This window comes from Salminus brasiliensis, chromosome 1 (genome assembly GCF_030463535.1).
Source record: "Salminus brasiliensis chromosome 1, fSalBra1.hap2, whole genome shotgun sequence".
Taxonomy (NCBI): Eukaryota; Metazoa; Chordata; class Actinopteri; order Characiformes; family Bryconidae; genus Salminus; species Salminus brasiliensis.
This window is the reverse complement of record NC_132878.1, coordinates 34,145,892-34,170,009: the sequence shown is the minus strand read 5'-3', so window position 1 is coordinate 34,170,009 and position 24,118 is coordinate 34,145,892. Positions and strand designations below refer to the sequence as shown.

Sequence of the window (24,118 nt, the reverse complement as noted above, 5' to 3'; positions counted from 1 at the left end):
AAGTGGGAACCATCTAATGCACCTTCCTTCGTGATTTCGACGCCGTTCCCCTCCTGTTAGTTCAGTCACTTGGTGCAGTGCCGAACTGCATGATTTCCGCATAGCAACACATTTTGAACATAGGAACGGACACAAATACCCTAGTACTATCCAATCAACCGCATGGGGTATCACAGCAACTGCTTAGCAACCATCTGAAATACCATAACAACCACCCTAGCAACCACATGGAATACCTCAGCAACCACCTTAAATATCTTTACAACCTCCCCAGCACCACCTTAACGGGAACACCTTAGTGATAACCTAAAATACGATAGCAACTGCATAGCAATAAAACAGTTACCTTCTAGTAACCATGTATCGGCATTCCTCAAACCCTTTTCGGTGCAACACTGAAGCATTTTTTTATGTTCTTTAAAGAACACAACGTCTTCATAGAGAAGATCCATTTAATCAGGCAATGAACCTTTCGAGTGTAGTTTTTTTTTATGATTTTACACCGAACTATTGCCTTTTCTAAAGACATTTTTAAAACAGTTAAACCCAGTTCCACATAGTGCAGGTCAGCAATATTGACCAGTATTATCAGTCAACCAATATATATGGGTCAGGCCATGTGATAACAAGCAGTTGAACTGTGTAAATTCAAGTCAAATAATTGCAGTGAATCAAAAAATGATATTTCTAAATGATTTCTTTGAGTTGAATTAACCAGTTCAATTGCTTGATTCCACAGGAAGTCATTTTTTTTAGGTTGAATAGATTAACCACTTTTTGCTGTGTGCAAATGATGCACTGTTGTACATACTGCTACTGTGCAGCTAGTTCCTTCATTCGCAGTTGAGTATTCAGTACATGTTTATGTATTATTCTGAATCGCTAAATCGACATAGTTTGACATTTAAAGAAGTTCAAGAACATACAAGGGATGTATTTAGTGGCGCAAAACAGCATCTTTTTTAGGGGCTCGGTGCAGTGTGCCCAGTAAGTCTGTAGATATCAACGTTTTGTGCCGACACAGATTTAAAGGGGATAAAAATTCTGCTAACCTGGCTGTTAAGAGTCACACTTCTTAAACACAAATGGGCAACAGAAATGTGTGCATGTTAAGTTATGTATTAAAATGGATTAGTTTATCTTGTATTGCTATCATACTGACTCGTTACCAATTGATACAACTGTTGATACAACCCCCCAATAATTAGGTATTTATTGGCATGCTATCTGCAGTACTGATAACAACTTTCAGTAGCCAGCTGATTCATATTGGTTAGGCTCTAGGAACAAGGCATGGACTATATAGAGTCATCAGACAAGGCCTTGCAGTACATCAACTGTATTGTGTGTTTATATTTATATTTATATATTTATATAGGTTGCTAAAGTGTTGCTAGGCAGTTGCTATGGGATCCAAGGTGGTTTCTAAAGTGTTGCTAAGTGGTGACTATGGTATCTACAGTGTTTGTTTAGGTGTTGCTAGGTGGTTGCTATGGTATCCAAGGTGGTTGCTAAGGTGTTGCCAAGTGGATGATATAAAACTAAATATAAATGTATATAAATATATTTATATAAATATAAATATAAATCTATGCACATCTTACTGACGGTTTCTGGCGGTATAAGAGCTGTTCAATAAAAGATGGCGGTGGCTGCACCTAAGAGTAAGAGTGTGTCCGTCTTCTAAGGTGAATTTCAGATAACACAAATCATTCAAAATATACATTCAAGTCATGCCTATTTCGTCAGTTCGTAGAAAACAGATATGTTTTTTTCCATTTTGTCTGATTGCATGACCACTGTGCCCTCATGGATTCAGGCAAAGGTTACACAGCTGACCTCATTCCATACATTGACCTTCTATAGACTTGCCGCTTGCCTATTTTGGGTTTAGCTGCCCTTGACTTTTCGAATGGCAGTGTGTCCTTCAGTGTATTCATATCTGACTCATATCAGAGCTTCAGATTAGCTCTGCTTCCTCACCCCTCGTGACCTAGAGATTCCCAGAGCCCTTTCACACTCCGATAACACACTTCGGTGCAGCCAGTAAGTCAGCAGCTGTTGACAATAGTGTCCCATGGTCTTGTGTGTCATGGGATTTGGACACATTGGACCAGAGCTGCAGTTCTGTTGTTTGTGTTGTTGCTCACTTTATAGTGTTTTACAGTGATATCTAACGCTTATATATAGGTGTTTCTTTCACGATTTATTATTTCACGAAGTTGTATTATTGCTAATGATGTGTGGGGCTGTGCTGTTTTTGTTTATCAGTGTCATGTTTTTGTTTTCATCCAGACATTTGGGCGATAGGCTGTATCTTCGCTGAGCTGCTGACGTCAGAACCGATATTCCACTGCCGTCAGGAGGACATCAAAACCAGCAACCCCTTCCACCACGACCAGCTCGATCGCATCTTCAGCGTCATGGGCTTCCCTGCAGGTCCGGCCTATGTCCAGCATTGGGCTATAAACAGCTTCCATTTACTGATACAATGATGTGCCCGTTGCACAACACATGGGATCGTTTGTTCTGCCTTTGTTCAAGCTGCTTTTTGCACCCAGTGCAGCCTTATTGCACCCTGTTGGTTAAAGTCGGCATGCTTGTGTTTGTGTCTTTCTTTCAGATAAAGATTGGGAAGATATCCGGAAGATGCCTGAGTACCCAACCCTACAGAAAGACTTCAGGAGAACAACGTGAGTGGAATTTTACTTCCCTAGAAAGGTCACTGTGTATTACTGTGTCATAAAAGTTTTACATACATTTACAAATATTTTCCTGTTACAACTAAGGACCGTTCCCCTGTATGAACGTTACCCACATGGTAACATAAGCACTGACTATGTATTATGGATTTTCCAATCCAGTTCTTTGCCCCTCCTGCACCCCCCCCCCCCCCCCCCAATCCTATCTGAGTACCTTAATGCTGAGTATCAGCCGATACGAATCCATTCTAAACAGATCTTTGAGTTTGTATAAATAACACAGCCTCACATTTTTAATAGCAGTTTCTATAATCAGACATTCTGGTCTGATTGATTTAGTTTAGTAGCGACTTTTCTTAAAATAACTGTTTAATATGTTATAATCCAGTCTGACTCTCCTCCTTGACTATTCAGCTCACAGCTCCTTTACAACACTGCAGTCAAATCACCTTCTGAGTTTATTTGTTTACTATTCTCGGTTGTGAACGTGCTGTTCAGTGCTGGTTTGAACTTAAAGTTCAAGAGTGCTCAGAACTAGGCATTTCCATAATAGCTGAGTTTCTTAACAGATATAATTCAAGAGTAAATATGTTGTGGAAGTGTATTTCCACACATTGTTTTGGTGGCAGGGGTAAAAACTGTAGAAAATCAGCAAACGTCTAAAGAGAGGAAACAGCTGAAATGCAGTCACAGCATTTTTTACGTTCCACTGTAAAAATGTTAAAATAACATAGACTCTAAGCTGTTCTGTTATCTTCTGGGCTGTGAGTAATGTCCATCAATGGCACCTAGAGAACACCAGACAGTGCTCTGCTAGAACACAGTGGTAAAAAACAGAAGATCGAGACCGGATAAAGCCAGTAAAATAGCCCATACTTAGTCTTAAACTAGAACTATGATTCAATATCCCCTCTGAATATACTGTAAAATCCTCATCCCCTAAAGGACATTGTCCAACATCTTACCTTATATGTTTATGTGAGGTACATAAATGTTTAATGTTGTCTCGATATTAAGCCTTAAATGTTTGTTTGCCAGGTATGCCAACAGCAGCCTCATCAAGTACATGGAAAAACATAAAGTAAAACCAGACAGTAAAGTCTTTCTCTTGGTGAGTGCCTAATTCAGATATCAGACACAGAAATCTACTTAAAAAGGCCTGTGAGTATTAATGATCTGCCTTTGTTCTGTTGTAGTTGGACTAATGCTTGCAGACAGCTTGTACTTTGCATGCCAAACACAATACAAGTTCAGTCTGCCCTTAAGACAGTGTATGTATTGAAAGTAGGTAGCTGTTATGCAATTTAAGGAATACTCCGCCATATTTTAGCCTAATCATAAGCTACGTCATCTGTAGCATACGGTTGATTGCCATGGACAATATTTGCTGTTTTCCCCACTGGCTTCTATTATATGGTTCTGTTGTACCCCACAGTAAGATCTAATAATTAGGCCAAATCTCATCTTAACACAGTTTCTAAAAGGTTCTACATTTTTTTGCATATTTTGCCAGAATGACAGAAATATTTAATATAATATAAGAATTTAATATAATATAAGAATATAAAAATGTAAGAATTACCTCAGGATCTACTATTTTTTTAACACTGGTAAAGGTAGACCATTGGACCTAAAGTAAGATGTACGTAGGCTCTTTATAATACTGCTTCAAACATACAGTATAATGCCGCTCACAGCGGTCTTACTGGCCACCTAGCATTAGCGTGACATGCTAGCATTGGAAATTGTTAACTAGTATTCAGCTCTGATTTGAGCTCTGAGAAGCTTTTTTTAAGATGAAGGTACTTCAAAAATGTAGGTACTTCCAATTTCTAGTGATATGTGTGAAGATTCATTTAAATTGATAATGATGATTCTAAAAGCCTTTAACAGGTTCTCCACACTCTTTAACACACTTTAAGAAGCAGCGCTGGTTCTTCCATGGCGTCTTGTGTACAGGGAAATTATTGTTGTCTTCGGCAGTCGACCATGTGCTACAGATGTGACAGGCAAAGATCAGGATGTAAACTGTTCCATTCCTTTAAGATGCTGTTCTTCGCATTTACAATCTGCTTTTACATTCATCTAGCTCCAGAAACTTCTCACCATGGACCCCACCAAAAGAATCACTTCTGAACAGGCACTGCAAGACCCCTATTTCCTGGAGGATCCCTTACCCACATCAGAGTAAGACTTGCTGAAACATGCCCCTACACCCAGCATGTAGAACATGCTTTTAGCAGCTAAAGATTTCTGCTGCAGCTCTATAGCTCATTGGCAGTATTGATGAGAAGCAGGTCAGTTGTTATGTATTGGAAATCGAACAGCCAGCGGCCATTGCGCTGCTCTTTACAGCCCTGCATTAAAGCCTGGTGATGATTTCTGTGGGGGAAGAATGACGAATAGAGCTGCCCTTCTAGTTCAATGTTTGGCCATGTTTTCCATATGATCGTTGCAGTGTAAATAACCAATAGTAGGTCAGCTCCCATGGGCAGACTGCAATTGCATTAGTCACACTGCGGGAGGTGTGCTCACAGGACTGCACTGTTTTTTAGTGTCTTTGCAGGTTGCCAGATCCCGTACCCTAAACGCGAGTTCCTCAATGAGGACGAACCTGAGGAGAAGACAGAGAAGGTAAAGCTCTATCTTGCAACAACTGGCAGTTTTGGTGAAGAAGACAAATAAACAGTACCAACTGTTGCCAGCCTACAGTGGTTTATGCTGGTCAGCCGAATGAGAACATTCACAACTTTGGGCCAGATTTATTGAACACGTTGGCACACGTTTACTCATTCATAAAGGGAGATTGTTGGTGGTTTGGAGATTTTACCATGTTTGTAAAATCAGGCATTATGGCTCTTTTCCCTCATTTGGATTCTGAATGGAGATGATCCATTAAAAAAAATTATTACATATGGGTTGGGTAATTGGCAGTCCAAACTGGGGAGAAACATGGGGGATAACATTTATTTAAAATAATAAAATAAAATAATAACGGTATATAGTAATAATTATTGTATATAATATACTGTAAAGCATATCAGAATGCTAAATGTGCCAACTCTGTTCTGATGTGGTAGTTTGTCTGTAATACTATGTATGTATGTGTGTGTGTGTGTGTGTGTGTGTGTGTGTGTGTGTGTGTGTGTGTGTGTGTGTGTACATGCGCGTGTGCTTGTGTGTAGAACCAGACACAGCAGCACCAGCAGACGGCTGCGCAGACGCAAGCTCAGACGCAAACACAGACGCAGCAGGCTCAGTCCCAGCAAAGCTCGGCTCAGACCAATGGCACGTCGGGGGCCACAGGGGCCAACACAGGCCCCTCCATCCAGCACGGTCAGGACCAGGGGCCTCCGAACAAAAAGCCCCGCATCGGGCCCTCAGGGGCCACCTCAGGAACAAATGTCCTGCAGTCAGACTACCAGGTCTGCCTCCCTCTCTTACTTTCTCTCTCTCTCTCTCTCTCTCCATCTTTCAAACCAACACACACTCTTAGGCAACATTACTACACTAATAACGCAACAGCTGGAGAAGGGGAAGTATTTCTGCTTTGGGGCTGCTGCAAACCTCCGTTACACATAGACACAAGAGTTACAATGTGGACATTTGATCTTCACTTGAACAATTTAGCAAGATGTTAATACACACTTATTACTGCTTCAAATGCCTAAAATTAGAATCAGGGGCTCCACATTAGCTTCAGATGATTAGAACATCATTAGAGGGGCTTTTGAAGGAGCCTGTCTTATTTAAAGCATAGACATTTAGTTTGGTTTGCTGAGTGTTATTACCATGGTGAGATTCAGAAAGCGTTCTGAGGCCTTCAGAAAGAGGGTTGTAGATGCAGATGAGTCTGGGAAAGGATTTCAGAAGATCTCAGAATACTTAGAAATCAGCCGTTCCACAAAATAATCTACAAGTGCAACAACTGGCAGCATGGCCAGTTCAGGCCGTCCTAGCAACTTCAGTTCAACAGCAGATCACAAGATGCACAAAGAAGTCCCCAACAATCTTAAAATGTCATCACAGGATCTACAGGTAGCTCTCAGGTAGTTCTACAGCACAGCTGATGTGCATCATCAATAAGAGACTGCACAAGCTTGATTTTAATAGGAGGAAACTCTTGCTGTCAAAAAAAAAACAAGGCAAGACTAAAGTTTTTGCCAGAGAACACCTAGACCAGGACCTGTGGAACAATGTGCTCTGGACAGAAGAATCTTAAGCTCCATGGGCCCAGTAGAAATTTAACATTTATACTTGACATGAATTCTTTTTTTATACTGACTTCCATTAAAAATTAAGAAATATTTTTGCCACTGTTGGTAGACCAGTATGATCGTGCGTTTCAATACACCTGCAAATTTAGTGACTTCCTTCACACTATGGCCATTGCAGTCTCTCCTTTTTGCTAATTATAAACATCTGCTTTGCCCCCTATCTTCTACACATCCAATGAGACACTTACTGCACTGTACCTCCTCTTCTCAATCTATGACTATCGTCACACACTCCATAGGTATTACCCTGCTCACCCTGGTGCAACACCATCTGCAGAAACCTGAAGTTACTGCCACCTCAAACACGCAAGGTGCTCTCTCTCCAACCTGCTCTGCTACAGGGATGGAATAAGTGGGCTTATCCAGCTCAAGCACAAATGCAGTAAATCATTTAGTAACCATTCAGTTCAGCTGTAGTAAAGTTTGAGTTTAGTCACTGAACAAACTTCCTGTTTCTCAGTAGGGCAGAAATGAATGACTAAATACAGTCTGAATGAGCCCTCAAGCTACCGAAGTACTGCTGCCCTTGCTCCTACTGTCACTGTGATATTACACCACTGTTATCTTACCTAGAAGTGTGTGTGTATGTGTGTGTGTGTGTGTGTGTAAAAACCTTGACTGATAAACCTTAGCATTTGGATGCCAGTGATAGGAAAAGGAGAAATAGAAAAAGAGACGTGTGATGTGATGTGGTTGAACGAGAAAAGAGAGAGAGAGATGAAGGAACAAAGAGAGCAATGAAAGAAAGGTAAGAAGGAAGAAGAGATACAGGGAGTGAAAAACCAACGAGGGGGAGAGAGAGAGAGAGAGAGAGAGAGAGAGAGAGAGAGAGAGAGAGAGAGAGAGAGAGAGCAGGAGGAAAAAGAAAATTAGAGAGACAATTAGTGACAATTAGCTGGGAAAAAATTGTGAGAGAGGCGTAAGGAGAGAGAGCGACAGCTGAAGGGTCACTACAGTTCAAGAGGGTCAGGGGGAATGGGGGCTTCCCGCTACTGGTTATATTTTAACCATACACACACACACACACACTCATACACACACACACACACACTGTTGGAGAAGAAAGTGAGTAATGCTATTTCTGAGATTGTGTTGCAGCCCAGCAGAACATTCTGGCACCTACCAAAGCTGTCGCTGATATAATATATATATTCTGTAATATGTTCTAGGTACTTTTTACTTCTATCCCTACAAGACTTACCCTACAGTACCCTACCCTGAACTTTGTACTCTCTGCATTTTCCAAACAAGCCTGATCTGAGGCTGATCAGGTCTGAGAGAAATGACAGAAACAGGCTACTACTAGTGTTAATCACATGTTCAGGGTATCAGAGCTGAGAACCAGATAATAATAAGACATACTTCCACTTTTACTTGAGCATTTTCGAACTGGTGCATTTGTACACCCTAAGTGGGGGCAGCCAATGCCCCAGGAGCAACTGGGGTGAGGTGAGGTGTCTTGCTCCTCCCACCCCCTATACTTCTTGCCAGTCAAGAGCATTAAATCAGTGGCCCTAGAGTCCCAATGCTGTTTCTCTAACCATTAGGCCATGGTTTCCCCACAAAATATGAAAATATAAAAATGTCCTATACAGATTTAAGGTCTTTCCTAGAACTGCATAGCCAAGCCACGAACAATGAGAACATATGGAGAACCTAGGGTCTATCTTTCAGTCATTTTTAATGTTGTTCAAATGCCAGTGCTAGATGTTGCCGTGGGTCAATGGGCTGCAGCACTGGGGGTCAGTTTTGTGATAACAATTAACAAATCTTATATTTGGCTGCCCTGGTGGGAACGTCTGCGCAGGATGATATGAGAGAGAAAGGACTGTAGGTTATGTGTGTGTGTGTGTGTGTGTGTGTGTGTGTGTGTGTGTGTGTGTGTGTGTGTGTGTTTATATTTAGTCTGGCTGAGAGTGCATGCAGGCAGCTGTGAACTGAGTTAAAATGGTGTCTCCCAAGATGTTAAAAAAAAGCACACACCCACACAACCATGGCCACTGTGTCCTATTTTTTTTCAAGCACTAAGTCCCACCCCAGCATGCAGCTGTCCCACCACCCCCCTCTTTTACTTTACTGCCCTTCATATGCTATTAACTACAGGCAACAGTGCCTCTCTGTGGGCTTAATTGCTCTCACACATATGGGTCAGTCAAGCAGGTGCCAAAGACTCCCTCTTGCAGGTGTTCGTACCCTTCATATTTTCAGACAAACATGTATGTAGTGTATATGCAGTTGACCGGCCATATGAACTGGCTTAAACTCCAGACCCTGTATTTATTTGTTCGGGACCACCAGCAGCTCACCTGATTTACACTGACCAGCCATAACATTAAAAACCACCTGCCTAATATTGTGTAGGTCCCACTCATACCACCAAAACAGCTCTGTACTGATGGAAGCATGGACTCCACAAGACCTCTGAAGGTATCCTGTGGTGTCTGGCACCAAAAGACACCAAATTTTACTGCGGCCATGTAAGTTGTGAGGTGGGGCCTCCATGGATCACGTCAATGAGCCTTTCTAATTCACAGGTTATCCTTACTTGAACCATGTTTGGTAGCTACTGACCACTACATACCAGGAGCACCCCACAAGACCTGCCTGATGTTTTGGAGACGACCTGACCCAGTCGTCTAGCCATCGCAATTTGGCTCTTGTCAAAGTGGCTCAATGCTGATGATAATCAGTGATATTCACTTCACTGTCAGCGATTTAAATGTTATGGCTGATCCTGTACTTTAAAGGACCCATATCATGAAGAAAGCAAGCTTTCCCTAGTCTGTTTTTATATATGTAGTTATATATCTGCTGTCACTTACTGCTGTTTAGCTTTACCCTTTCACTGAGAGGTTATAAGGAGTGTTTCCCAAATTGCTTTTTGAACGAGTACAGGCACAGTACAGGGCAGCCAACCAAAGCAAAGCTCATTAACATATAACAGTATTAAAGGCTTGGTAACAAGAAGCTTTAATCAGTTTAATTTCAAGTAGAGGGAGGTTGGACAGTGGCTGTCATACACAAGGCCATAGAAATGTTGTAAATGAAGCTCAAGGGAATAAAATACAAGAACAATGTAGGACCTTGAATTCGTTTTAAGAACCATCCAACATCCCACAAAAACAAACTCCAAATTTAGATATAGTTATAAAAGTAATTGAAAGCTCAACATTGAAATTATTGTCCCTGCTGAGTGTAGGTAAACTTTTAACCAAACCATACATTCACAGCCAAGTTCTAGTGCGTAGTGTTTCAGCCCAGAATGAGAAAGATCATATATCACATGACCTGGGCATCACACAGTCTGAAATAATAAAGCGACATAAAGGTTATTCAACAAAAAGGCTTCTTCCTGGAACCAAAAGTGGTTCTTCTATGGCATTACCCAAGGAAGCATGTGAAGCACCTTTATTTTTAAGAGTGTGTGTCTGCACTGCATGCAAATGAGCTCCGAAAATGTCTTGACAACAGCCATGGGCCAGAAATGTTTGCCTCATTGTTTGTCTTCACTTTGAACAGGCGAGTTCATTTCTTAATTACATGTTTATGCATTTAAAAGGCTGCTCATGCAATGCTGCCTCTAGTCATATTCATATGCTTCTTTGTCTGAAGTAAGGACCGACATTGATCTTCTTCTAAGCTGGCCTCCCCTTTCCAAGAACTAATTGCACACATACACTTTCACATGGAAACAGACATGTCTTGTAAAGTAACCCCCCCAGCTGTAGACACTATTGGCACCCTCAGAAGCAGCTCAAAAAGCCCAAAAGATGACTTTTCTCCAAAAAGTGACCAAAGTCTCCTCAAGTAGCTTGCTAAGGCTATGCCTTGTTTACGAATAATAATAATTGATTAAATAATTAATAAAGCTTTATAAATACTCTTGACTTCCCAACATTTGTCCCTACAGTCAGCAGCCATGGGCTCCTCTAAGCAGCTGTCTGGCACTCTAAAAATAATAATAATTAGTTCCCCTAAAGCAGAAGACGACTATAAGCAGATACCAAGGTGTTTTCAGGTAGCAAAGTGTTTTCTCAGTTCATGATGTCATTAGGAAATGGCTTTTAACAGGAATGTTGGGGGTCAGGTTGCTTTATGGAAGACAAGAGAAAACCGTCCGAGAGAGCTGCTCATAGGATTGCTAGAAAGGCTAATCAAAACCTGGGTTTTAATGCTGATGAATTTTAGGAAGATTTAGCAGAATGGTGGTGCACTGTTCTACTGTGCAGCGAAACCTGCACTAATATGCCCTTCATGGAAGAGTCAACAGAGGAAAGGAACATCTAAGAAAGCTTAATACATTTTGTAAGCAAGTCCTGGGGACTAATAAAGTTAAAATAGGACATTTAAAGTCACCGAAATCTTAATTTGTGGTTGTTTACAGAGCATCAGAACGGGAATGGGACAATAGAAATGTTTTAAAATGTAGTAAAATTGCAACTTTAACATAATCATTTTAAAGAGTGCATTGTTTTTACCTTACTGACCGATTTCTATATCTCTCTTTCTCTTTCTCTATCTCTCTCTCTCTCTCTCTCTCTCTCTCTCTCTCTCTCTCTCTCTCTTTTCCACTTGTTTATTTCAGCACTCCAGCTCACGCCTTGGTTACCAAAGCAACGTCCAGGGCTCCACCCAGTCGCAGAGCACTATGGGATATTCGTCTTCATCTCAGCAAAGCTCGCAGTACTCTCATCAGTCTCACCGCTACTGAGATGCACACAAATGCACACACAACTACACCTACAACCCCGCAAGCACATGCACACAGGTCTTGCTGCCGTTCCTCCTGCACTCATTTCGTAAGGCCCGAGTACGAGCCTTCCTTCTATGATCCCTCAACCCTCCTCATCCTCATTTCCTTTCTAGTCTCTCAAGCCGTCAGCTCAAGATGTACAGTCCCAGTCAAAAAGTCACAAGTGCTTTATCAGGATCACGAGTTAGATCCATGGGGAAGCCACAGCCATCTGTGGCCGAGAGTCCTACAGAACATTACTGGCTTCGCTGTCTCTGGGTGGGTAGAATGGCCCTTCATCTGCACCCATCATTTAAACAGGATGCTAACCAGGGCAAGCGTCTGTTAAGTGACGTACCAGAACTGGCAGTTTGTGGTGTTCTGCAAGCACCAGCCTCCGGTTGTTGAGCTGTCCAAGGATGACAGCAGTTGGCTGGCTTCCCATGACTTGTTGGGAGCCCATGCTAACCTTCGTCCTCCCATTGCTGGCAGCATCATGTGATGGAGGACTTCAGGCTACTGGATGGAAATTGGAAATGATGAAGAAAGTTAAAGGTTTTATTCAAAGTAATTTGGAATTTTGTTGGGGCATTAAAATAGTAATAATAATAATAATAATACAATTAATTAATGAATTGTAAGCCTTTATATCAAATGAAATCAGATTAGGCATTTCCAAACTTTTGAATGGTATCGTATACTATGCCCTGATAACCAGCAGTAGCCTCCTGCCCTGCCCTGCCCTCCTAGTCCCGTATCTCAGCTCTGGGAAAGTGATTTCTGTGCCCACTGCTTCTGCCATTGCAAACTCCACCCCTCCATAAGCTCCGCCCTCCATGGCTCACTTCAGTAGCCACTGAAGCAGTGCTCTCTGTTGCCTGTCCAGTTGGGTTTTGCTTTACTTGCTCCAACACACCATGAGGGCTGTGAAGATCTGGCCAATCAGCCGGGCCGGGCTGTTGTGTGTGCGGCGTTGTTTTGCCCTGCAGAATGTAAATGTACTAAGTATATCATTAATTATGCAATGATGTAATTATATTTGTAGTAATTACATATCGTTTTTACTACAAGAGCATCTTTATCTCTAAATTCTGATGCTGCGTTTACATTGTGGTGTTAAAAAAAACTACACACAACCTAGAACCACATGCTGCCATATAACCTCTGCCATGGGGATAGCATCACTTGAATAGATGTTGGGTGATTGTTAAATCCGGGGCAGTGGTGTTTTCCAGGGCACTGCTTTTTCCTAGGAAGCATGTAGTGTGTCGTTCAAGTGTGGGTTTTGCAGTAAATGAACAGGAACGCTTGTGCTTCAACTATTACGTCTTAAAAGAAAAAGGTTCTTCTAATGGTTCTTTGAGTGATGCCATAGAGGAACCACTTTTGGTTTCATAAAGAACCATGTTTGTAACAGAGATGGGTGAGTGTGAACAACCTTTAATTTGTTTTAGAACATTTACTTCAAGGGAAGGTTCTTCACACTTGTACATCTCCACCCAGAACCATTTGAAGCACCTTTATTTTTAGTGTTTCTGGAAAAAAAAATGACCAACCAGAACTAAAAACTCTTGACTGAAAGGTCTGCTGACCACTGCTGTTGCCACTGGTGCTCCACCATTGAAAACCGTGGAACCTCGTTATTTTTGATCTGCAATCACAGTGTGAACGCAGCATGATGGTGAATTGAGCCTGGCTGAGGTGTTTTTGTCCAATAACTTTTCATGATTTTGGGAACTGTTGCACTAGTCCATGGGCACTGAGACGAATCCTTCTCAAGATTCAACTGTATGCAGCTATTTCTTCTTACAAAATATCACCAGTTCCTTGCCCTGTTGATGAAATGGTCCGGCAATGTTGGAGCAAATCTACAGGCAGTCAAATAGAATTGCTCAGACGTACAAATGTCAAACACTGATGTTTATCATCAGCTCTGGACCTAGCCCTTCTTTTCTGAAGGAGAACCACAAAGCATAACCTGAACTTCCAACAGCAACGCTGCCAGATGCTGAACCAGATTACTGACAATTGAGAAAGGCCTACAGGTCATACAACCAACATTTGAGCAATTCTTATTGGCTGCTGTCAATAGGCAGAGTTGGGCACTGCTTCAGTAGAGCTGTGCACAAGCTAATCCGCAAAAGCTAGCGTTAACATCTCCACCCACCTCCACTGCCCCTAAAGAGCTAGACTGGCAGAAGCTGACGTCTACTGGTAGCACTGACCAGCACCCTCCATAACTCTTCGGTGTATGCAGAGATCCCTCAGAGATCTAGGGATATTAGGACTGAAACCCTCTGATCAGAATCAACACCAGCCTGACCCGCGGCCCTGCCATGAGAACCCGCAGTGTCCATACCGGCCAGGTCATCAGGAACCTCAGCGGCTAAACAGAACTGGTCCCTTATGGCCCTTAGAGATGCCGTGGATGCGGCAGCTCTGATCCTGCAGCGACCAGCCACACACCTGCAATATGGAGGCTAATACACAGAGGAAACAAATAGCCACCTTTTCCTTTAGTCTGTCTGTCTCTTTCTGTCTGTCTAGGCTGTCTGGCGAAAGTTTAGGGGCATCTAGCATTTCAGGTGTTCTGTAATTTAGACGGTTAGTTACGGTTAGAAATTTTTTAAGCGATAATCAAGTGATAACCCAAGACAGGCTGAATTTGAAACACATATACAGTGCATTATTCGAGAAAAGAAAGAAAAGTGTCCCCAAACTTTCGACAGGCAGTTTATCCATCTCTCTCCCTCTCTCTCTCACCCCCCTCCCTTTCTCTCTCTCTGTCAAACTGGAGGTAAACCTGTGCGGCATGTCCGACAGCCCACTGCTCCTACATGCACATTAACGAGAACGACAAAAAGCACTTACGGAGGGAACTGCCCGCCCGCCAGCCGGACTCTACACCAGAGCGGGACGCAGCTGTTTTCGACACGTGCAGAGCGCCTTTGCAACACTTCAGCCACAGACAGCAACTATGGACTTACAGAGGCTTTGACCTTGTTGACCTTTTCTCCACCCCCACCCTTTTGTAAATATGGAATTCTCAGATCGGGGCACTGCAGAGGAAACCCTTTACTTTTAATGATTCAAACTCTTTGGTCCGTGGTGGACAACCATTTCATCAACAGTGACGAACAGCAGATATCAAAGTTTGTCAGAAAATGAAGAAAAGAAAAAGACAAAAAAAAAGAAAAGAATTTCAAAGCATTTTATTGTTTGCCGAAGAGGAACATGGAGCTTTGTGGTCATTAGGGGTGTCCACCCTGCGTGTGTGTGTGTGTGTGTGTGTGTGTGTGTGTGTGTGTTTTGTTACCTTGTCTGGGGCAGCTAGCAGGTAAAGCGCTCCAGTGACTGTTACCTCCTTAGTCCTTTTTGATATTTTATAAGTTTTGAGTTTTACAATGTTAATTTTTTTATTATTGTTGCTTTTGAAGAACATTGTTTGTTTGTTTATTTGTTTGTTTGTTTTTTCAGTTCTTGTTTGTTTCTCGCGGCTCAGCGTGCAGACTCGTGTTCATAGCAGAGTTCCTCGAGCACTGAATCAAACGAGGGGGCCGGACGGAGTCAGCCGGTTGCTAGAAGATGCCATTCATTTAATCCTTGACGAGTCATTTCGTCCCAGGCTCCGTTTCCTCATAGCCAAATGCTGTGGTAAGCAAAACCATACCACGTAGGGGAGAGCAGGACTTCTCGGCTGGCAAGTTAAAGGGGCAGTTCACCCCCCTTACTCTGAATACAGTTCACTAGCCAGAACTTGTTTGCCATCAGACATTCGCTACTAGGCTTATATAATCAAGGTCTACAGACCTTCAAACTTCAGGTACCAAACGTGGTCCCTTGACTGATCTGATATTTAAGATAAGGGGGAAATTACAGATAAAATTTCTGGTGAACCAGTCCTTTGATTAAGGCCACAGTTAACAGTTAACTGTCCAATAGGAGGAACGCTAAAAGATGATCCTATTGGTCCTGGAAAGTCTTGGAAGTGCTTGGAAGCCCTTAGGTTATCCAAGGAATCCTGAGAAATCCTGGCCTAGAAACGTACTGAAATGGAGCCTGACACTGCACTGTGTCGACACCTAGTGGTTGGTTAGGAGAAGTACATAGCACTAAGTGGTGTCGATCATCCAGCTCTTCTGCACGTTGTACTGTAGGACGTCTGTGGCGGGAGAGGCGAGTCTGTGATTGTGATGTGTGTGCATTGAGACTCAGACCCGTGTGGCAAAGCTCTCTTTGAGGCCGTGCAGCCGACCCGAGGCCTGTTAACGACTGAAGAAAACACACTGAGGTGAACGAAGCGCATCAGCTGAGCAAAAAGGCATTGATGCCGGTTCCGTTTGCACTGACCTGAGAGGAGCGGTTCATTTCATCCCAGCTGCAGCCTCTTGTTTGAAGGCATATTCAAGTCAGCATTAAATGCAGTGTTTAAGGGCACACTTCATCTAGAAATGCCTCTTAGCTTAAATTCATTTGCATGATGCCAACTGTCTCCTGCTGGCTGTCATTCATTACTGATGAGCATTTCTGAGGGCAGTGTTCCTATCAAGGACAATTCCACCAAATTCTCAAAATGTGCTATTTTTAGCTTAATTTGAATGACACTACTGGGGTTGGTGAATATATAGCGTCTTTCCGAAGGCATGTAACTTAAAAATGCTTCAACTAGCTTAGGCTTAGAGCATCAGAAATGCCTCATGCTTCTTCAACATGAGCATTCTCATGTTTACAGTGAGAACCGAATATAGGCATAAAGCTATAAACATGTGCAAGCCAGGCATATGATTAAATAGCAGTAATTTTATAATGTCTCTCTAGTATAGTCTGACATGCGGGTCATGCTGCTTGCCATCAGCAGCCGGAGTCAGAGAGAGCACAATTGACTTAGCCCTCTTTCAGGGGTGGGTTGATGGCACATCCTCCCCACATCACTCCTAGCGTGATGTTGATCAGCACAGGCTTTTGTTAGCTGTTGTATTGGAGCTGGGGCGCGATCAGCATCAGCAGCAGTTTGAGAGGAGGCGGTGTCTAGTTTCACATGTGTCGGAGGAGATGCGGTACTCGTCACCCTCGTCCTAGTGTTGGGGCATTGCTAATAATGGGGAGAGGGGGTTAGGGATTGAACATAAAGGAGGATTGGGTAATTGGCCTACCAAATTGGATAGAAAATGAGGTGAAATTGATTTATTAGTATGTTTAATATGATGAAAATATCGATATTGTGGAAAGTGAGTATTGGTATTGTTTCACGTTTGCGTGAACACAACATCATCACAGATTAATTAGGCAGAAATTGTGAAAATTTGGTGGAGTTTCCCTTCAATTATCAGTGACACACTGTAGAGCGGCCCTCATACCCAGCCCTGGCACTCAGTACTGCCCTAAAAGGACGTCAGTCATATTATTCTCTGGTCATTTGTATCATTTCTGCCTTCTTCTTTTTTTTTTTTACTAGTTTGTGTGAGTTTGGTATTCAGGCCAAACGGAGAGCCTTCCAAAAACAGTGAGAGTTTCTTCAAAAGAAACCAGCATATTCTCTCTCTCTCTCTTTCTCTTATTCTCTCTCTCCTTCTCACTTTTGCACTCTCTTTCTCTCCCCTGTTTCTGAGGCTCTGCTTCTTTTCTACAGTGTGTGTTTCTAAACCCAGTTAAAGGAGACGCAGCGGATTCAGAAGGAGGAGATTCAGGTTGAGTTATGCGTGCAGGGGGAAGAGCTGGGCGTCTCTTTCTGTGAACTCAAAGCGAGGTGATCAGCGTAGTGTCTTTTTTTTTTGTGGCCATGTCTCCTGCTTACGTCCCTGTGTGGGGCACTAACTTTCACACTCTTCCTATGCAAAAAAAAAAAAAAACAACAAAAAGAAAAAAAAAATACTACCTGAAAGCTTTCACCTGTGCAAATACGCCTCACTTTCTGACCACAACGGCGACGATCACGACGTTTCTTACGACTGAAGCATTTTTTGTCTCGGTTTTTAATAATAATAATAATAATTAAAAAAAAAACAGGATTTATAAATTGGACTGAAAACTGCAATTCTGACGTGCAGTCATTGAATACGACATTTGATTATCCCCCTGCCCTTTTTTTAGTATGCTGTATTGTTATCTAACATATTATGATAGACTGTAAAAATGGCATGTATATTAATTCTGTACAATCATATTTATTATGGTCTCACGTGTATATATCTACATGAATAGAGTAACGTTTAGATATGTCTCTGGCCTTAATTTACAGTGGAGCTAGGGGTCTGTTTTACTAAATGATATGTTTTTTAGGCCCTTTGCGTAGGTCGTTTCTTTATTTTCCTCTCTAACGTACGTCTGTTGGCATCTGTGCTTGCCGGCAGCCTTTTATATACAAAGTTGTACATAGGCACTGATATAGTAGGCACAGTGATTATGCACTGAACTCCATTACCCAGAAGGCACCAGTTCTGTAGGTTTTGGAGACCGAATGTCGTTGGCTAGACGAGCCGCATGGGACGTGTAGTTCTAAAGGGACTTTGTGCCTGTCATGGTTTCTGTCTTTGGCTTCTAATGCTGCCTTCACTTGCTCAGCGGATGGTCCCAGTGTTTCCCAGTTGTCAAGCCGTAATTACAAAGTCATTGCGTTCAAGTGCTTTCCAATCAGAATTGGGCTGAGCTAGCTAGGCTAACCCCATCTGCTTTGGTATGTTTCTAACATATCTGAGGCCTAAGTGGTGACCACTAGGCCTAGCCTATCTACCGTTTAGTTAGCTAACCTGGTCTGTTGTGGTAGGTGGTAAGCTAAACCTTTCCACACTTCTAAATCTTTCCACAGTGTGACCAGTGTTTACAGATTTCAGCAAATATCTATGGCCTAACTGGTGACCGCTAAAAGTATTGGAAGTATTAGCCTGCCTACTGCCTAGCTATCTTCTTAGCTAACCTGGTCTATTTTGGAATGTTTCTGACCTTATTGGAGATAATAATTTGGAGATTATTCAAGTCCAATTAAATAAGGCCTAAATAGTGACAATAAATAATGGAAACACAAAGGATTAGCCTGCCTACCATCTAACTAGGTAGTTTGCTAACCTGGTCTATTTTGCCTTGCTCTTAACATTCTCCGCATTATAAAAACATGAACAGTGATTACTGATGTTCTTAAAAAAACTAAAAATCTAACCGGTGCCGACTAGAAGTAGTTACATATAGAAACAAATAAGGCATTAGCCTAACTTTCATTAAGTTAAGTAGTTAGCTAATCTAATCAAAACATGTTCAGCATTAAAGCCAAATTGGTGACTGCTAGAAGTCATTAGCATATCGATCACCTGGCTAATTAGCTAATCTAATGCGTTTTTGTATGTTTATAAAATTCTTTACACTGTGATAATAAACTAATAAAATGTAAGCAGGTGTCAGTAGCCTAGCTGGTAACTACTAGAAGTAGTTGTATATAGAGAAATAATGCATTAGCATACTTATTATTTAGGTAGCTATTTCGCTAACCTGAACTATTTATTATTTTCCACACTATACAAATGTAAACATTGTGACCAGTGATTACAGATGTGATCAGGTATTAGAATGGCCAGTGACTATTAGAAGTAGGGGTAGCATAAGGGTTGAGGCAGGCTGCATGTGCAGAGGGGCTTTATTAGGGCTACAGCAAGGCTCATGTCAGGACAGGCAGAGGGCAGGAAACAGGCAGGCAGGTATAACACAGGTAAATCCAGAATCCAGGTAACAAAACTAAGCAGCTCGTCATAACTAAAATTATGAACAAAGTACCATGAGCTCGTCAAAGATTGGTAGCGTCACAGTGACTTCCCCCAGAACACTCCATACTGAAGTGCTTAAGAGGAGTCCTAATCAGTCCCATCATGAACAGCACCTGAACCTCAGGTGAAGGGGCAGAGCTTAGCCCTTGCACGTTGGAGCACATGGCCTATGCATAGGCTCCCCACTGAGGCCAGCAGAGGGAGATATTACAGGAGTTATATATATATAAAAATACGGCATTAGCCTCTTCAGGATAGCTAACTATCTATTTCAGGATGTTCCTAGAAATTTCCACAGTATGAGCGGTGATTACACCCAAAGACTAGAAAAGAATTTGCATACCTACTACTGACCACTGAAACTGTCCTTTCCTCCACCATGATCAGTATGTAAGTTGGAAGGCCAACAATTAAAAAGGTTACAGAAAGTATTTATAAATCATTAGTAAGTCTGACTTTTCAGCTGGAAACTCGTATTCATGCTAAATCAATAGCACGTGAAGGCAGCATATGTGTCCAGTAGTAGCTTGTGATTCTGTCCTTTCGGCTAAAGCGTTTCAGCATGTGGACAGTGCCTTTTTTTTAGTGTTCCAGCCTTTGTTGAAATCGCCACCAAATGACACGATTTCCGCACCCCCCGGAAAGACTGGCATTCTTCATTTATTTCTTCTGCACGTGTTTCATAACCTACAGATCTAGGAATGCTGAGGGCCTCTGTGGAGAGGCCCAGTGTCCTCATTTTATGCTTTTTTTTTTTTTGGTCTGTTTTTCCAAAAACACCATAGCTTTTAAAGAGCTGTACATAAGAACTCTTCATTGAAACATATTGCTATGATACTTGTCTTTAAATGCACTGTTATTGCTGAAATATTTAGTGGTAAATGAAAAGTATTTAATGTTTTTTATGTCTTGTTTAGACACTAAAGATATGGCAGTTATAGGACAGCTAGATGGCGCTCTTTTAAGGAGTCTTTATGTAAATATATAGAAATATATAAACGCTCCCAATGAACACGCAGGCCTGCACCCCATCCCTCTCTTGCTTTTACAGAGATTGCGTGTTTGTCCTGTTTCATGCACAACCTTCAGCACTTAAAAGCTCACGTTCTCGATACGCTTGGCCACTCGAGTGGTCGTCTCTGTCCTACACTACATGCCGAAAATACCGAAGCACATAATGAAGTTATAGAAATATTCAGTCAAGAAGCCAAAAACCCCACTCCTGTTTATTACTGATATCTAGTTTAACCAAAGAAGTTTTATCCGAATATTCCATTGCAGTGATGTAGCGAAGCCTTCACAGTCTTGATTGATTATAACCCCACCTCAGCAGGTCTTCAGGAACTGAATCTGAATTGCTATACGATTAGAGCTCTGTCACAGCTCTTATTACTGTCCAGAATGTTCTGAACTTTATAAATGATTTCTATTTTTACAAAGATGGTGTTGCTTCCAAATCTTAGGCCTGTAGTGTAGCGCACAGCTCTCTTTGCTCGCATCCTTAAACTCTGTAAGTGTGTTTTGTGCTGGAGGAGAGCTTTTGGAAGCCGCCGTTGTGGTGGCTGTATTCCTTATACAGTCGTAGGGCGGGTGCAAAGGGAGCGTTGAAGTGTTTGGACAGAGCCCACCCCTCAAACGCATTGTAAACTACATTTGTAAGCACTCAAACAGACCAGACGAGGCACCAACTCTGCTCGGAAACTCCCTCAGTTCCCCCTCTTCACATCTACCGGGAACTGATAGGTGGTTCTTATAGGTGGAGCTAATATGGTGCTATTTGTCTCTTCAGACTCTACATTCTGATTGGACGAGCTGGCGGGGTTGCTCAGCAGTCTTCTTTCTGGCCTGGGGCTTCATTCTATGAAAAAATGTGCCCTGTCAGGCGGTCTTAACAGTGAAAAAAAAAAAAAACACCTGCAATGCAATACACAAACTATAGGGTCTTTTAAGAAATCCTGGTTCTTTAGCCACACAGGCCATGAATGGGAACTAAGCTGTTTGAATTCAGTGGTGTTGTGATGGCACTGGACGTCTTTTACATATCTCCACCTATTTAGCCTGCTCCACCCTGGAGCCCTGGAGTGTTTCAGCCTGGACTGCAGTGCAAGACAGTAATTCAGAACAGAGCTCATTAACATATAGCAGTCTTAAAGGAATATAAGGCATAAAGAAAGGGTGGAGAAACGGTTCTGTAAAATTGAGCTGCAAGAAAACATTAGAAGTGGTGTTTAAGTTGTGTATTGCATTTTGTGCTTTTTTTTTTTTACTCTTACAGTTTTTTTAAGAACCAGCATATAATCTTCACCAGTTTGACCATAAAAAAAAACCCAGGTTTTAAAAAAACTTTTGGGCAATGCCATAGAAGAGCCACCTCTGGTTCATTCATAACCATGTTTGAAAAAGAAGCCTGTAAGTGTGAGGAGCCTTATAAATGCTTCAAGAACCTTCACATGGTCTAAAGCGGTGGTCTCCTCCTGAAGGTTTCACCCCACTCGGATCATCAAGGGCTTCTGAAAGCAGTCGTTGGTTAGATAAGCTGGGGTTGGATCCGAAGTCTGCAGGAAGGCAAGGAGCAGGGTTGGAGACCACTGGTCTGAAGATACTGTAGCAACATAGGGCTTCGTCCTAGAAGCTACACATTGTGTGAAGGAGGGCGAAAGTGGTTCTTCCATGGCATCAAAGACCCCATTTTTGGCAGCTTTATTTTTACAGTGTAATGGGGCACCCTGATTGTTCAGTGTTCTGACCACACCTGGACTTTGCTGATTCAAACCACAACAGAGTTCACCTAGTAAATGGTGTTAATAAGCGGGTCCCAAATCATGCCCTTTAAATGACATCAAGCTAGACTTCTGCAGCTTGTCCACTCACATGCATCGACTACCGGCTACGTATTTTCAAGTGAGCGTATATTCATGCGCGTGTGGCGGTACAGACGCACTCTGTAAAGCTCTGAACCCGCCAGCGGTTTTGTTCTGAAGTAGCTAAGGCAATAGCACAGCGCAGGCAAGCGACGAAAAACTCATTTGTACTCTCTGGCTGCTTGTAGCTATGTTGTCCTTTATTTCACTGTATAAATGACTGTTAAATGAGAAATAAAAGTCATGTATATTTATTTTATATCCTCTATTGTAATAAAAATCTCTTTTTTGCTTCAGGCTGTCGTTTGATCTTCTTACATGGGGCGAGGGATGTTAAAGCGGCCGTGAGGTGCGGGCTATAGTGGAGGTTATCAGTATAATGCTCCCTGTTGTTGCTGCAGTGTTTTTAAACGTGTCACTTCAGTAACAGACCAAAATCAGTATGTTCTCGTGCAAGAAGCTTGTGCATGTCAATAACCAGCACTCTCTGGGTGTCAAAAAGGACCTGACATCTCTGATTCAGAGCCACTGGGGCAGTGGTGGCTCAGCGGTTAGAGCGCCGGGATATCGATAACAGGGTTGTGGGTTCGATTCCCGATTGCCCTTGAGCAAGGCCCTTTACCCTCTCTGCTCCCCGGGCACTGGAGTTGGCTGCCCACCGCTCTGGGTGTGTGTGTGTGTACTCACTGCCCCTAACACGTGTATGTGAGTGTGTGTTCAGTACCAGATGTGTACACTGTACAGTGACAAATACGTGCACCTTTACCTTTACCATGGACTTCAGCAACAATAAGAAATTCTTGTAAGTGTGGTAAACGAATCACTCAAAGTCAAGGTGAACTTAATTGAAAAAGGTTAAACTAGACAAGTAGACATATCAGACCACACTGACAGACTTAAAAATATACCTAGAATATGTACAACTAACATATATTTACAGTTATTATTGCACTGGCTTGTTTGTGTATTGTGTTGTGATCAACAGTCCTGAGGCCATCATGGTGTGTGTTGTGTTGGTGGGTGTTTAGTAACCTGATGGCTTGTGGGAAGAAGCTCTTGTTAAATCTGGCAGTCTTAAACCTCACACAGCAGTAGCGTTTGCCAGAGGGCAGGAAGCTGAACAGTCCATTGGCATGAGCTGACTGTTCTGAGGGCTCTGCTGAGGCAGCGTGACTGGTACTGATCTTGAATGGACGGAAGTCAGGATCTGATGATTCTCTCTGCCGTCCCCACCACTCTCTAGAGAGCTTTCTGTGCTTTTAATGTGATATCAGGAGTTACAGTGGGTTCCATCTGCTGTCAAAAGTGATTTTAGGAAAAGAAAACCTCTCCAAGCATAGGGATGGCTCAATCATGCTTTGGGCTTGTGGTGCAGCCTGTGGAAAGAATGGATTTAATTAAATACCTGCAAACATCATACCACGTGTTAAAAGGCTAAAGATGAAGAGGATGACTTCTACAGCAGGACAGTGATCCTATACATGCTAATATCCACAACGGACTTCCTTAAGAGGCACAAGCTGAAGGATTTGCTTTGTATGTGGCCTTTAAATGATCAACCTCCAAAGAGCTGTGCAAGCAAGACAACCCAAGAATCGCACAGAACTAATAGGTCTTTTGCAAGAAAGAATGCACGTGAATCCCCCATACAAAAAAGCTGGCTAAGAGTCTGCAGGAAACCCAAACCTTTGCTTCTGGCATTAGATACAAAATAAAAGCATCCATAAACGCTGGCAGTTTCAGTGCTTGACCCACTTTAGTCTGGTAAAGCAATGGACAGTTCAATGATGTGACC

The 24,118-nt window shown here is 42.3% G+C and overlaps 1 protein-coding gene across 3 annotated transcripts in view; it reads left to right on the top strand.

Annotated features, from left to right (window-relative positions):
- cdk19 (cyclin dependent kinase 19) overlaps nt 1-22,582 on the top strand; it is an 84,569-nt gene extending 61,987 nt beyond the window's left edge. For 2 of the 3 annotated variants that reach the window (XM_072678287.1, XM_072678278.1), the window contains exons 7-13: nt 2,296-2,439; nt 2,624-2,693; nt 3,741-3,813; nt 4,792-4,889; nt 5,258-5,336; nt 5,888-6,127; nt 11,565-22,582. In XM_072678287.1, the coding sequence (XP_072534388.1) occupies nt 2,296-2,439; nt 2,624-2,693; nt 3,741-3,813; nt 4,792-4,889; nt 5,258-5,336; nt 5,888-6,127; nt 11,565-11,690 (830 nt within the window). In that variant the 3' untranslated portion in view covers nt 11,691-22,582. Of the gene's footprint in view, nt 1-2,295; nt 2,440-2,623; nt 2,694-3,740; nt 3,814-4,791; nt 4,890-5,257; nt 5,337-5,887; nt 6,128-9,513; nt 9,558-11,564 lie in introns of those variants that run through there. The other variant, XM_072678298.1, reaches the window with a different exon arrangement.
- The last annotated feature ends 1,536 nt before the right edge of the window (nt 22,583-24,118 follow it).